Raw genomic sequence first — 15,238 nt, 5'->3', positions numbered from 1 at the left:
GGCCCCGGCGCGGCCCGGCCCGGTTCGGCGGCAGCAGCAGCAGCAGCGCCCGATGGGCGGCCTGCTGAGCGGCGTCAGCTTCAAGGAGCCCACCACGGTGGAGGACTGCGACTCCACCTGGGAGACCGACTCCGAGCCCGAGGCGCCGCGGCCCGACGGCCCCGAGGCGGCCGAGCCGCTGCCCGCCGCCGCGGAGGAGACTCCCCCGCCGCCGCCGCAGGACGAGGGGGAGCGGGCGGAGCAGGACGGCGCCGGCCCCGAGCAGGTACCGGGGCAGGACGTGGCCCGGGCAGGGGCCGCGGGGGCCGGGCAGGGGCTCGGGGGGCCGGGCAGGGGCTCGAGGGACCGGGTAGGGGCTCGGGGGGCCGGCCCGGCGCCGCCTTCCCCGACGGGCCGCTCGCTGGAAGCCGAGGAGGCCCCGGCCGGGCGCGGGGATGAGCCCGGCTCCAACCTCCCCCGGGAATATGGATGAGTTGAGCATCTTTATTTATTTATTTAACTCATTTGGCCTTCGGTTTGAGAGTAGAGACTCATTTCTGCACATGGGTTAAAAAAAAAAAGGAAACCTGTTGTTACGGTGGGGCTGTGAGAAGGAACTGCAATGGCTGTTGGCTCTGCGCACAGAGCCGCTTCGGCTCTGGTTTTCCTGCTGGGAAAAGCTTTCTGGGTGACTTTCTGAGGTCAGCTGGGTTATCTGCATTGGCCTGGACGGGCCCTGGCTGCCTCAGCCCGYGGCCTCCGAGCAGGACAGGGGGGTCAGTCTAAGTTTTCCTAGGAGCCCAGTGGTGATTTCCCCTGCGGCCTGTCCTGGAGCGGTGCTTCTTGCCAGGACTTAAATTTAAGCTCTTAAAAAAAAAGAGTGTTCAAAAAGGGTTCAAGAAAGCAGTAGGACACCAACTTGGCTAATTTGGCACTATTCATTTTCTTCCCGGGGCCGCAGCAGTGGGAATTGCATGTGCCGTGGGTTTGCGGATAGCGTTGCAAATAGCGGGAGCTCCCCWGCACGGCGAGCAGGGCCGCTGCTCGCCCCCCTGGGTTAGTGCAGCTGGTAGGGGTGCTTCCCAGGCGCTGCAGGGTCCGGCCTTGGGCACGGCCCACCACCCTGTTGATTCAAATCAACTGCAAACTCGTGATACAGCCTGTCTCATTTCATAGTCCATAGCCTTTGCTTTTAATTTAGGCTTCAAGTGTGTAGTAATAAGCATTCAGCAGGGAGATTTTCAAATTCTTTGAAAAAAAAAATATGTGGGCACTTCTGTATGTTTCCATTGTTGAAACCCCTTATGAAAAATAATTTTATACCATTTCAGTAGTTAGTGTGTTTACATATGGCTATTAACTGCTTTTTAAATGTTCCAGAGTGGTGATGCAACTGAGCTCACAGCCAAGCCAAAGAGAAGCTTCTATGCAGCGAGAGATCTCTACAAGTACCGACACCAGTACCCAGTAAGAATGTTTGATGGTTTGAAATCATGCCCTTGTTTCGTTGAGAACAGCACACAGCTCCCACAGTTGTAAACCTTTATGTGGGTTAATGTGTATGAGAATGACCAGAGTCAAAAAGCAAGGTATCCAGTGGGAGAGAAATGAAATTCACAGAATCACAGAATATTTAAGGTTGGAAGGGATCAGATCATCTAGTCCAACCTTCCTGCTCAAGCAGGCACAGCTGCAGCATGTGGCACAGGGCGGCATCCAGGCGGGTTTTGAAGACCTCCAGAGTAGGAGACTCCACAACCTCCCTGGGCAGCCTGTTCCACTGCTCTGTCACCCTAACAGTAAAGAAGTTGCTCCTCACCTGGAGACGGAACTTCTTATGCTTCAGCTTGTGGCCATTATCCCTCGTCCTATCGCTGGCCACCAGTGAAAACAGCCTGTCCCCTTCCTCCCTGCATTCTCCCTTCCTGAACTTATACATATTAATCATATCCCCTCTGAGCCGTCTCTTCTCCAGAGAAAACAGGCCCAGCTCRCTCAGCCTCTCTTCATACGAGAGATGTTCCATTCCCTTAATCATCCTGGTTGCCCTTCTCTGGACCCTCTCSAGAAGCTCCACGTCCCTCTTATACTGGGGAGCCCAGAAYTTAGTGCAACATCTTTTCAGTCCAGTTCATGCAAACACTATGAGTTATTATCAGCTTGGCAATACTATCRGGAGCTCAGAAAAAATGCCTCTTTAATACCGGAGACGATAGATATCATTTGGACTTCTTTTTAGTCCCTCTCTCACAAAAAAATTCTTGACACTAAAGTCAAGGTCCCATTATGCTTGCCGCCCTTTCCCATGTCATGGTGGGGGAAGCTGCCAGCCAGGAGGAGCTTGCAGATCCCTCAAACTGTTTTTCCAGGGCTGAATCTTTAAGTACCCGAGCAATTCTGAGGGGCTTCAGCTTTTCCTAAACTTTGTTGGGTTTATTTTTCTGTATTTTGAACAAGTTATTCTGAGAGCCAAGTGCCACTCTGTAGCTGATAATATCTTATTTTCTTTTTTTTTTTTAGCAGAACTTTAAAGATCTTCGATATCAAAATGACCTGTGTAATCTCCGGTTTTACAAAAATAAAATCCCCTTTAAACCTGATGGTGAGTAATCTGTTACAGTAATAGTGGTAAGAGAAGAATGATCGCTAATAATAGTAACAGGTGACACAAGTGTGTTAATTAGAGTGCTAATGCACTATGGGTGCCTAGTAGTGTTTTGTATCACTTCCTTACTGGAATAGCATGTTGACAGTGTTGCTGGTAGCAGGTTGTGTTTCAACCAAAGCTAGCCCCTGGTCTCAAGAGGAAGCTTTTGGTAGTGGTGCTGTTCTCATACATTTTCAGCATGATGTAGTTGTGCACTACATTCAGTAAGCTCTTGCTGCTTGAAAAGGCAGCAGCAAAGATCTGAGTTTTATTTTTAGTCCTGTGTAAGGATAATGAATGTGTTACCATTTCTTCACATGTGAGAAAGTATGTTGCTATTGCTGTTATAATAATCTCTGTCCTAGAACAGTGGTTCTGTTTGTGGACAGGAATCTCACAAGGTGGGTTCAGCACAAACATAAGAGGGACTGCAAGATGCAAGCCCTGCGCTGGGGAGTTTGCAGCCCAAGTGTGACAGACAGGAAGGCAACAGACAGATGGGGAAGCAAAACTGAGCCAGCCAAGGAGTGTTGGGTGGAATGATAAGAGAGGGGTCTCGGCACATGAGACCTTTGCTATTGTCAAGAAAATTTGCAGGCAAAAATGAGTTTTAGAGATTTTTTTTTTTTTTTTTTTTAAGAATGATGATGAGGTTACTTTGCAGATGCTTTGCAGAAAGAGTCTCTCAATATGAGAGCAACTTGGGGGAAAATCTGAAAGTGCACATTTTGGTATATAAGAAGTGAGAGTAGGATACTGCCAGGGAGGACTCGTCAGAGGCAGGATTCTACCTGTGTAGCAGGAAAGGATTGAGATAAGGTGGGAAGGGACAAGTCCTGAAAGGCTTTGAAAGTGAAGGCATATGGCTTTTGTTTGATGTTGCAGAAAGGGGTATCAGAACGGAAGAATACAAAGGAGAGGTAATATTTAAAAAAAAAGAGCAGTCTGGAAGCAAGATCTCAGCAGCGTTTGGGGTAGAGATAAGTGTGGCAGATTTGCATTTCTCAAGGTCAGGAAAAAAAAGGATGTTGAGGTGCAAAATGTCATAATCCTGACAAATCTGGGTGGGAAAGATGATGTGCAGAAGGATGCAGTCGTGTAAATATAGCCTGGAAGGTTGGAGATGAAAGTTATTTATAGACAAGATAGTGCTAATATCTGCAGCAACTGAGGGGGGGAAAAAAATTAGGTTGTGTGAAAGAATTTTGGTTTATTCTTCTTCTTGAGCTTTGTCTGCATACCTGTGTTTTTTACCTTGGCTAGAGGAAGAGTTAGATCTGCCAATTACCAACACAGAGATTGCAAATTCATGACACATTACACAGGGAACACATGTGTAGAGAAGGAAAAGGGAACTAAAGACTTGAAAGTGAAAGATGGTGAAGGTTTGAGGGAACTCCGTGAGAGGACAGAATGAGGTAGCAATTCAGAAGGATTATCCAGAGGAGAATGTAGTCACAGAAGCTAGAGGAAGGCAAAATTTTAGGAAGAAATCATGGTCAGTGGGGTCAAAAGCAAAGTAACTGATAGGCCAGYGAAACTGAAGTATTGATGTTTGTGAGCTCTGGCTTTGTATAACATTTTAGTGAGAATGGGAGAAAATAGTCATTGCCTTGACCTTACACAGTGAAATTGTGAAAGTGTTTAGGGGGAGTCTGAAGTGCCACATGAAGTGAAATACTGGGGAATGTTCTTAAAAACAACAACAAAAAAGTTTACAAAGTTCAATTCTACAGCCTACAGATGAGAGCGTGGTTCTTGCTCAGAGCTGGCCTGTCTTTTCTCCTTGCAATTCAGCAACAAGTTGTCTAAACCTTGAAACAGAAGTATTGTGAAAGCTGGATGTGTGTGTGGTAGTGTGTGGCAATGGCATGAAGTCTCTTGGTGATTTTTCCAGCCTTAGCTGCCCTGGAAAGCCCGTGTTCTTAGCAGCCTCTTTGGCTGCTTTCTTCACTGCTGATGAAAATCAGTGAATGAAGCAACACTTGAATTCTCTGTTGGAATCCAAGTGGCATTTTTTACTGAGGAAGAGAGTAGAACCTCATATATATATATATATATTGTTTTAGGAATTAAAGCAATGGGGGCTTTGGGTTTTTTAGGCTGGTCCTGTGCTATATGACTTTGAGAGAGGCCATGCTGCAGTGGTAAAACTCCAGTTAGCTTCAGAGAAGGAATAGGCTAATGTTGGATGTTCACTGATGAAAAGAAAATGCAGAGTGTCTGGAGCAAGGAATGTTCTTTGGGGTGTAYTATGCATTTGTGCAGTGCCTGGAAGAGAGGTTCCCTGGTCCAAGGCTGAAGTTCAAGGGCACAGCCTCAGTACAAAGAAGGGTTAATTTCCTTTTATGTGCACTCTGTCCTCTTTTTCTCTCACCCTTTCTTTCCAAGAGGAGCTGACTGAGTTCTCTGCAATTCTCAGTTCTTGAGCATGAGATGGGGCCCACAAGGTCAAGTYGTGGCAGTGGTACCTGAGCTGTTAGCCATAGCTACCTGCAGATGATTGCTAGATCTTTGCATCGCTTGCAGCTGGAGAGATTCCTGAAATGGAAGATTTATTAGTGTTGAGATTTTATTCTACAAAGATGATATGTTTGCACAGTTTTGTCATGTTAAAGCAATGGCAGGTTATTTGTGGTGCAGTGTTTTACTGAAGTGGTTTGCCAGTTGCCAATGTGACAGAGAAATCTAGGGCACGGATACTTTCTGGAAAGTCTATTTTACAGGGGTCACGTACCCACAACTGGTAGGTAACTCAGTTACAGCCAGCTGATTTTGTTTGTATTAAAGTTTGGTAAATCTCCTGCTTTGATATAAGTTGTAGCAACTGAATTCATTTTAAATTAAAACTAATTTATTTATGTCTGTAATAGTCSTTGTTATAGAATTTGAAGTAAGATTAAAAATGCATTCTGTGATTATGTTAAATGGGTCTACACTTTTGTGATGTAGCTGAAAGCTGTTTCTGATGGCTACCTAATAGTTTTCAAATTATTTTTATGCAGGGGTTTATATTGAAGAAGTCCTAAACAAGTGGAAAGGAGACTATGAAAAACTGGAACATAACCACACTTACATACAGTGGTTGGTCACTTACTGCCTATTTCTCTTCTTGAGCATTAATTTGTTTAAGTGTCATGTGCTGAGAGCTGTAATACACTTCTGTTTTAACAGGCTTTTCCCTCTGCGGGAGCAAGGTCTCAACTTCTATGCTAAGGAACTAACTACGTATGAAATTGAGGTAAATCATATGGAATTTAACACAAACAACTTGTACTGATACATTACTGCTTTGGTTGAGTTGTGTACAGTGCAGCAGTGCTTGCTTTAGTGCCATGCAGAACTTTGGAACTGTTCTTTATTTCTTAGGAATTCAAGAAGACAAAAGAAGCAATTAGGAGATTTGTTTTGGCTTACAAAATGATGCTGGAGTTTTTCGGGATAAAGCTAGTTGATAAAACTGGAAATGTAGCACGAGCTGCAAACTGGCAAGAAAGATTCCAACATTTGAATGAGTAAGTAAAGACATTTACCTACCGCTCCTGATTTGCCATAGACTTCCTTTAACCTTTTGTCTTCTAGGGAAAGGGGAGATATGTTTCTAAAGCTTGTCTAGAGAGAAAAAAGAGATAAGACTGATTTGTGTCTCTGTGTTTTCTCCTTACGCAATTTTGTGTTTGTGCCTCACACCCTTTACTAGTCTAAGCAACGTCAGTGAATTCCCTAAAAATACAACTTTCAGATGGTACTGGAGAGAATCACAGTTCCAAATTAGCTTTGTCTGTCATACTGCTGAACACGTTTTCACCTGATCCCAGAGTGATGCTTCTTTATTGCAAGGAAAGAGTGACTTGTCTTTGCATTCACTTTTCTTCTATGAGAAAAGGCGAATTCTCCACACCTGCATGGAAGCTAAATAATCAAGATTTCTCTCTCCCTAAACCTGAAATATTTTCTGTTTAATTCTTCTGTTTAATACTTCTAACTGCAGCGCTTGACTGAAGAGCTTTGAACATATTTTGGGTTAGACTTTATCTCAGCTTTCACCAAATGACCATCTCTCACTTTCTTCAGCTTTGGGGAGAGTGTAGGTCTGCACTGAGTTTTGTCCCCTGCAGATTTTTTTGTATCACAATTTCTTCTCAAGATTTGTGATCACTTTTCTACTCCCTCTGATCTTGGAGCTAAAGTTTGCTGTTATGCAGTATTTGGTCCTTGCATGCAAGTGCAGGCTTGTTTGCAAGGTAGGGCTGCTGGTGGTTATATCTGAGCAAATAATAGAAATAACTTGTTAGTAACTTGACTGAGTTACTCAGTAACTTGACTAAATGAGTCAAATCACAGATGTGTGCGCCAAGTCAGGCAGCAGGTCAGACAGGCCTTCAAGAGCCCTGGATAATATTTACTGCACATCTTTACCTTGGAATTTCTATATTCTCATCAGTGAGTAGCTACACAGATTTAWGTCAGGGACAGGGGCACTTTTTACCTAATTTAACCATCTAAAATTTAGATATCTAAAATTGAGGCATAAAAGGTTTACTGTTCRCTTAGATCTACTTTATGAGGGAAAGAGCACTTCAGAAACGCTTCCAGAAGGCAGTTAATTCCATTTCTGTCCCTCGCATGCTTTATGACAGAAAGACTTACTCTCCAGAGCTGCCTTTTTGTTCTCCCAACGTTGGCTTTGTAAGGAATTTAGGTAGTAGTCTGCAAGAGTTAGTCATTTAAAAGCTGGGTGACCTGCTAGTAGATAGACTTGAGTGAAGTATAAAGACTGTGCTTTCTTCTCAAGAAAAAATATACCTAGCAGAAGAAATCAAATTCAGTAAACACTTTGATCCCTCCTCTGTTGGCCTCAAAGCGTTTTACATAGACTAATTTTCACTCACAACATCCTATCAAAGGAAGTATTAGGAAGCTTCATCAGCTGAAGTACAGAAAGCCTGAAATACACATTTTGAGTGCTACAGATAAGTCAGGCATTGCAGTTCTAGTTCGGTATCTGTAAGGTTTTTTTCCTCTTTTTTCTTTTTCTAATTCAGTGGAATTTTTCAACCTTTTCTCCCACAGATCTCAGCACAATTACTTGAGGATCACTCGAATTCTCAAAAGCCTTGGTGAACTTGGATACGAGAGCTTCAAATCCCCCTTGGTAAAATTTATTCTTCACGAAGCTCTTGTGGAAGATACCATCCCAAATATTAAGCAAAGTGCTCTGGAATATTTTGTGTACACTATTAGAGACCGAAGAGAAAGGAGGAAGCTCCTGAGATTTGCCCAGCAACATTATACACCTTCTGAGCATTTTATCTGGGGACCACCAAGGAAACAGAAGTCAGAAGGAGGCAAAGCAAATAAAAAGCCAGCATCTCCTGCTGCTGTTCACAACAGTTGCATTTCCAAGCATAAAAAACCGAAAGATTCTAAGAATATATCCACRAGTGGAAGCTCAGCTAGTAAAGCAGTTGAAGAAAAGAAGGTAGAACCCACAAAAAATGGGGAAGGAAATGAGCAGGATGAACAAGAAGTGAACTGTGATGCTGTTAGGCAGAACAGCAGTGAAAAGAGCAGTGATGCTGATACGACTCAGCATTCAACATCAGAAGAAATTCCTGATACGTCAGACAAAAAGGAGGACACTTCTTATTCCGGAAAAGATGATGGAAATCAGAACAATGACTGTGGAGGTCCTCCAGGTACTACAGATAAGTCCTTATGTGACAGCGAGGATTGTTTGAATAATGTGTCAGCAGATCCACAAGACAGCCTTGATAAGGACACGCTTTCAGGGGAGAGCGACACACAAAACAAAGATGAGATAAAGTCATGAATCTGCAGTTAAAACCTGTTGTTTTGTTTTGAGTGAAGCGAATTATTCACTGCTCCTTCATTTTGGGTGACACTTCCATCYGGCGTATAAAAGTTCAGGAGACCTTGTTGCATATGAATGCATCTCTTAAATTTGTATTTTTTTTTAACCTCCACTTATCAGATGTAAAACAGGTATGAGTATTTCAAACAGTTGTGTAAGTTCAAAGCTTAGAATCCATTATATTTTCCAGGTAGATTGCAGTTTGCAAAGAAAAATATATATATTTTTTTTGCAAGTAAATTCATGCATTTTTTAAGTGTAACTTTTTGGGAAATCTTAACATGATATCTTTAAGTTTTTTAAATATGTTCTTAAAGTATTGCTTTCCGTTTATGCAATGACTGGAAATGATTTTGCAAGCACTGTTTTCCCTGGTGGATGTTAGTCAGGATCTTTGTTCGTATTCAAGGGCAGTATTTGCACAGCATCTTTTACCTTAGATTAGCGTCCTTGTCTGAGACACTTTAGAATGGATATCAAAACATCCCATGGATCTGGGTATTGTTTTGCAATGAATAAAAGTTAGCTTAGGGTACAAGGTAACCTTTGGGTACAAGGGAAGTTGCACTTTAGACGTTCGGTCCTTTTCAAGTCCTTTCTTCTCCTGCCTCCTTTGCTACTGCCGCTGGTTTCTGCAGGAGACACTTGGGCTACTTTCAGAGTTGGTTTCAGTTGATCAGCTCTATTAATATTAATTATTGATATTAGTACCACAGCTCCCGCAGCTGGGCTGGGTTCCTGCAAAGCCTGGTGCTGAGAGGCAGCGTGTGCGATGGCCACGCTGCGTCTCGCTGGGTGAGGAGGAGGAGGGACCTGCTCCTTCCTCCCGGCTCTCTTCCTTTGCTCTTTACTTGGGGCTCTTTTGCCATTTAGCTTTGTTTTGGTTTATTTTTTGAGAAAAGCCACTCGGCCAGCCTGGCTAGAACCCCTTGCATAGGGGTCCAGCCCCTTTCCCAACTTTGCTTCCTTAAGGACCATCTGCTCTCCCTGAACAGCCTCTTTGAAGTTTATTCCTTTCAGTCAAGCAGGATTATATCCAGCAAGTTAATTATATGCAATAGGAATTAAAAATCATGCAGATAAAATTCGGATTTCGTATAGTCCTAAAATAGTCTTAAACATCTGTTCATATTTTCTGTTTAAAAGTGTCTGTATGATCCCCTGCCTTTAATGTATTTTTGATGGCGTGTGGTGCTGGTGGCTGACTGCAGTTGGAGTGTCGGAGCGCTGCAGGATTTTATTTGGCTCCTGCAACTCAGAATGACAGAGGCTTCAGGGCTTCCAAAGCACAGAGCAAAAGTCTCCTGTTTTCCTGCCTTGCCAGGATTTTCCGTGCATCCAGCRGGTGCATCTGCGGCTGTCCCAGGTAGCCCTTTCCCTCGAGGTCACGCAGAGCAGCAGGTCGAGATTTTTGTTCCCGAGGACTCGGGATTTTCCCATCTAAAGAGGCAGGGAGGGAGCAAGACGCGTTCGTCCTTCCCCTTCCCTGACTGGGTCAGAGGAGGAACATGAGCACGTGGCTTTTATTAGGGATAACCCAGGATGCTCAAGCAAGAGGTGAGACTGAAGCAAGTCCCAGCACTTCCCGCTTCCCAGGAGCCAGGAAGTGCTGAGGAACCTTTCSAATGCCTTGGACTTGGGCTAGGGTCTCCTCTTGCATGTTGGCCTCAGACCTTTACTGCACAAGGGCCCAGGAAATGCTTACATTTAAAAAAGAAATAATCCCTGTGCGTAAGGACTGTAACCTCGCTCGTACACCCAAGGACAAGGTTATGTTCTGCTTACAGCTTTTTGATTCTTGAGTGCCTAACTCGCCCGCTTAAAAGCATTTCTTCTTTTGACATAGTCATTTCTGGAATGGCATCAGGGAAGTTTGCACTGTGCATAGCAAGAACCATAAGGTAACTGGCCATACGGAGCCTTCCTTTTGTGGGCATTCTATATATTAAGGTTAAACATTGAAATAAATAAATATATAGTCTTTGAAATGGGAGAAGCTGAGGGTTGTTATCTTATTTACACTGTTACTTGGTTGAATATAGGTGGCCTCAGGAGCTCTTTCTTGTCTACTGAACAAATATTAAGCAGGGGGAGTTTGTCTTTGGTGTCAGCCAGAAGGTGCTTGTCGTTTGCATCCAGGGGATTTCTCTGCACTGTGTTAACCTGCCTTTGTGCCATGACTTTCACCTACGTGTGTTTGCTGGACGGCCATCCATAGTTAGGTATTTAAAATACAAAGGACTTTTTCTAGCATTTCTAAGCCCCTAGTATATCTGAAAATACAGGCAAGTTCTTTTAAATTGTAGCCTTATTAATTCTTTTATTATTATGTTTTTTTAAAATGTCCAGCTTGGAATACAGTTTTCTTAAAGGTGAGAGCAGTGGTGACATATCAATTGCATGCAAAGAACTACAGGGGTGAGGGAAGTGAGGGTTTTTTTGTGTGTTAAATGGCCTGCATTCTGCAATAGTTGGCTTTTAGCTCTTGTCAATTGGGTAACTCCTACAGGGCACTTCATCTTTAACTATCATTTTCTGCTCTACATAAAATGTGATGGTCTGCCGTTATTTTTACAGAGGAGACATATTATTTTTCTGATTTTTTGCAAGTACCTGCAGGAGCCATTTATTGCAGGGCAGTCGTGGCAGAACCAGGGCCGTGGCAGCCTGCAGCACCCCGTGCTTGTCCCTGACCACAACGGGCTTTCARCTTTGCCATGCAGTGAGTGCTGAAATGGCTCTGTGCTCATAAATGCCAGCACTTGGCCACTTAATCATGAATTCCCAAGCGCAGAGCAGTTCAGGACACTTGCTCGCTGCGGAAGTTGGTTTTATCTCGCTATGCACTTAAATACTGGGCGTTTTCTGTGGACTTTCTATAGCAATGTGCTTTGACTCTGCCTTCTGCTGCAATCTGAACTAGTCCTTCAGCAACGAAATGGAGCTTCCCCTGCAAGGGCCCTTTTCCTCCTAAGTACATGTGGGTGCCCCCGATGSGAGGCACCAGCTGTGTTCATGTGGGCACGTGTGTTACGGGTTGGGTTTTACTTTAATTATCTGCCACAGAGGAAATAGCAATGTGCAACTTAACAAAATCATAATGAATATTCATACACATGCAAGTGGAAGTGCTCTGTGAGGCAAATGGGCAGCACTTGGTGTTTGGCACTAGCCACAGCTCTGAGCCCTGCTGTCCGGGACTCGAGGGCGCCTCAAACAGTTCCTCGTGTGCACACATCTAGGAGCAGGACAGAGCCTCTGGAGTCTGTATTTTTAGTGGTTAAAAGGGTGGTCCTGAAGGATGCTAAAATGTTTGCAGAACGCAAACGTTGYATTGCAGAATGCAAAATGTTTTGATTTGAGAGCTGCCCCGCGGCTTGGTYAGCTTCTCAGGATTGTGTCCGTGATTGCAGCAAGCTGATGGAGAGGCAGTTTAATTGATCCTTCATGTAAACCAGTGTAATCCTTCATAAATTATTCTTCATAAATTATTCTAAGATAACTCTAATAATCTGCACTTGTGTATACCTGTGCTATAGCCAGAAAGACCTCGTAAGTCCTATAACCTAACACACCTTTTAAGTTCTGTATAATTTTGGTGGATGATCCAGCACGGTAAGTCAAAGGAGGCTTAATAGATTTAAATGGAAAAGAAAATGTTTCTTTTAAAATAAAATTCATTTATATCTGTTAAACTGAATTATTTTGTGCACTCTTATTTCCTGAAGGTTGTGWTGTAATGACTTGTCTCATGGCTGAGAAGCAAGGGGGTGGGGGGAAAGATGCTATTAGAAATTGGGGTAGAAAAATGAGCGGTTCATCTGTTGTAAAAAGACTGTCTGATAACCACCTTCTGCGACCACATCTGTGAAAGGTCCCTCATTCCTGCAGACAGTTCCTAAAAATACCTTATAAGCTGCAACACAGGAAGTTCCATCTGCATGTGAGGAGGATCTTCTTCCCTGTGAGGGTGACAGAGCCCTGGAACAGGCTGCCCAGGGAGGCTGTGGAGTCTCCTTCTCTGGAGATCTTCCCAACCCACCTGGATGCCTCCCTGTGCCCCGTGCTCTGGGTGTCCCTGCTGGAGCAGGGGATTGGACTGGATGATCTCTAGAGGTCCCTTCCAGCCTCAGCCATCCTGTGAGTCTGTAAATTGGGAGAAAGGTAAGTCCTCTTAAGTTATTGCCTAAAGGGATGTCACAAAAATAATCTTCATCAACATTTTATAGAACTTGACAGTAATTTCCTTTTAGAAGTTACAGTATTACTCATTCTCATTAATAGGGACATAAGTCTCCAGCAGGTYGAGGGAAGTGATCATCCCCCTCTACTCARCCCTGGTGAGGCCACATCTGGAGTACTGCGTCCAGTTCTGGGCTCCCCAGTACAAGAGGGATGTGGAGCTGCTGGAGAGAGTCCAGCGCAGGGCTACSAGGATGATCAGGGGCCTGGAACATCTGCCCTATGAGCAAAGGCTGAGAGAGCTGGGCCTGTTCAGCCTGGAGAAGAGGAGGCTGAGGGGGGACCTGATCAGCGTGTATAAATACCTCAAGGGAGGCAGTGAGGAGGAGGGGGGCGGCCTCTTTTCAGTGGTGGGCAGGGATAGGACTAGAGGAAATGGCTTCAAACTGAAGCATCGGAAGTTCCACAGGAACTTAAGGAAGCATTTCTTCACTGTGAGGGTGACAAAGCACTGGAACAGGCTGCCCAGAGAGGTTGTGGAGTCTCCTTCTTTGGAGATCTTTAAAACCCGCTTGGATGCAGCCCTGTGCCACGTGCTCTAGGTGACCCTGCGTGAGCAGGGGGGTTGGACTCGATGACCTCTGAGGTCCCTTCCAACCTTCGGCATTCTATGATTCTATGATTCTAAGTATGTTGATGAGAAACTGATCATAAATTTTGTGAAGATATGTATGTGGAAAAAAAAGCCCCTTTATTATGCCATATTTTTCCAAATGATGTTTTTCCTCAGCAAAAGCTGTATTTATACAAAGGATGTAAATATGTGAAGTAAGTTTCTCCGTTAAATAAAACTGTGACAAAAATCCCATTAATGATGTACGTTATCCTAAGAACCAGTGCAGTGGGTCAGAACCCAAGCCTTGGATCCAGTCTCCACAGTGGCCACCAGAGGATTGCGTGAAACAAAGAGCAAACGGGGAGCCTGCTTTGCTCCGTTGGTTTTTCTTCATATTTGGACTTAGCCATTCGTTCAGTCTCCACCATCCCTTGTGGCAATCAGCTTCACATTTTAATCATGTGTTGTATGAAAAGCGGATCTCTTGTTTGCTTCACATCTGCTTTATTCAAGAATTGTTAGTGCACCTGAACACCCTGGAAGAATATTGCCAAATGAACAGTAATCCATTTGCAGTTAGTTTAAGAGCTTGGGGAAATTTTAATGATTAGAATACCTGTTTAGGCAGCAAATGTATTAAGCGGAGGGCAACGCTGTCTTGTTGCTGTGRCCAAATCTTTTCATGCAGTGGGTGAAGTATGAAAAGGCAACTTCCAGCCGCAGAATGGGTGGTTTTTCTTTGTGGTGTAGAAGCAAGATGAGTCGAAGGCCAGACCTCTGGAGCCACGTGGTGGGAGCACGTGCTGGGGGTAGCACGGTGGCTGCTCCGGGAACCAAAGGCCTTTGGGGTGCCCGTTGGGGTGCCCAGCTTCAACGCGTAGCCCCCGGGATGTCTGGGCCCGAGCCGCCATTTCACAGCGTGGCTGAGGCTGGACGGGACCCCTGGAGGTGATCCAGCCCAGCCCGCTGCTCCAGCAGGGGTTTCCTCGTCAGGTTTTGTGCCGGTGCAGCAAAGGATGTGCCAAAAGACRCATTTTGACAGAGCCCTGGAACAGGCTGCCCAGGGAGGCTGTGGAGTCTCCTTCTCTAGAGATCTTCCCAACCCGCCTGGATGCCGCCCCGTGCTCTGCGTGTCCCTACTGGAGCAGGGGGTTGGACTAGATGATCTCTAGAGGTCCCTTCCCACCTCAACCATTCYGTGATTCTGTGGAAAGGCCTCAGCAGAGGCTGCCCGTGGCCATCATGGGCCGCACGGAGCAGCAGGGCCCTGCGTGTGAGCCCCATGGGGCGCGAGCGGCCTCCCCAGCGCCGCCGCTCTCTGCCGCCGCCTTCCCCGACATCGCTCTGCTTCTCAGAGCCGCTCCTGAGGCGGAAGGAACACGGGGAAAGCAAGAACGTCTCTCAGAATTTATTCAATAAACTATCCGAATATGTTCTAACCTAGTGAACTCTTAAAATAMATTTCAAAAACTATAGGAATCAATTATATGGAGAGTTACTGCAGCTCTGCACTTAAAATATATATACATTTTGTTTATTTTCAACAGCATTAAGTGGTTTGTTATAATGAATTTGAGAATTGGCAATGTTTTTCTGAAGTAGAAACTAGGCACTTTTTAATTCTAGCACTACACTTTAAAGTCTGGTGGCATATTCATCAAGTAAAGGTTATTGTGAAATACACTGGATATGTTTACTGCCGTGGCTAACAATGTGTGATTTAATGTTTTTGCAGTAAATACAGTTATGGCACTTAAATTTTCTGGACTTGCTGCAGCATGTTTTTTAATCATAAGTTATTGCTTTTTCCCGTGGTTTAACCTGCTCCATGGTTCTGAATTCAATGACAGGTAATTGGGTATAGTTTTGCACTGATAAAAYTGGAAGCTACTGTGTACTTGGAAATGAAAATGTTATCTGAGAAAAAAAAAAAAAAAGT

At 44.5% G+C, this 15,238-nt stretch overlaps 1 protein-coding gene across 2 annotated transcripts; it reads left to right on the top strand.

Moving 5' to 3' along the window:
* Positions 1-52: 52 nt before the first annotated feature.
* Positions 53-8,690, top strand: OGFRL1 (opioid growth factor receptor like 1). Of its 2 annotated transcripts, none has more exons than XM_026051264.1 (7): positions 53-265; positions 1,360-1,446; positions 2,503-2,581; positions 5,632-5,710; positions 5,801-5,867; positions 5,996-6,141; positions 7,700-8,690. In XM_026051264.1, exons 1-7 carry the CDS (start codon positions 53-55, stop codon positions 8,457-8,459), a joined length of 1,431 nt encoding a protein of 476 aa, XP_025907049.1. In that variant the 3' UTR covers positions 8,460-8,690. The 2 variants fall into 2 exon arrangements, with proteins under 2 accessions (XP_025907049.1, XP_025907048.1); XM_026051263.1 differs by having other exon boundaries at positions 2,500-2,581.
* The last annotated feature ends 6,548 nt before the right edge of the window (positions 8,691-15,238 follow it).

Source organism: Nothoprocta perdicaria, unplaced genomic scaffold (genome assembly GCF_003342845.1).
Source record: "Nothoprocta perdicaria isolate Ctin4 unplaced genomic scaffold, notPer1 scaffold_74, whole genome shotgun sequence".
Lineage (NCBI taxonomy): Eukaryota > Metazoa > Chordata > Aves > Tinamiformes > Tinamidae > Nothoprocta > Nothoprocta perdicaria.
This window is presented reverse-complemented; position numbering and strand designations above follow the sequence as displayed.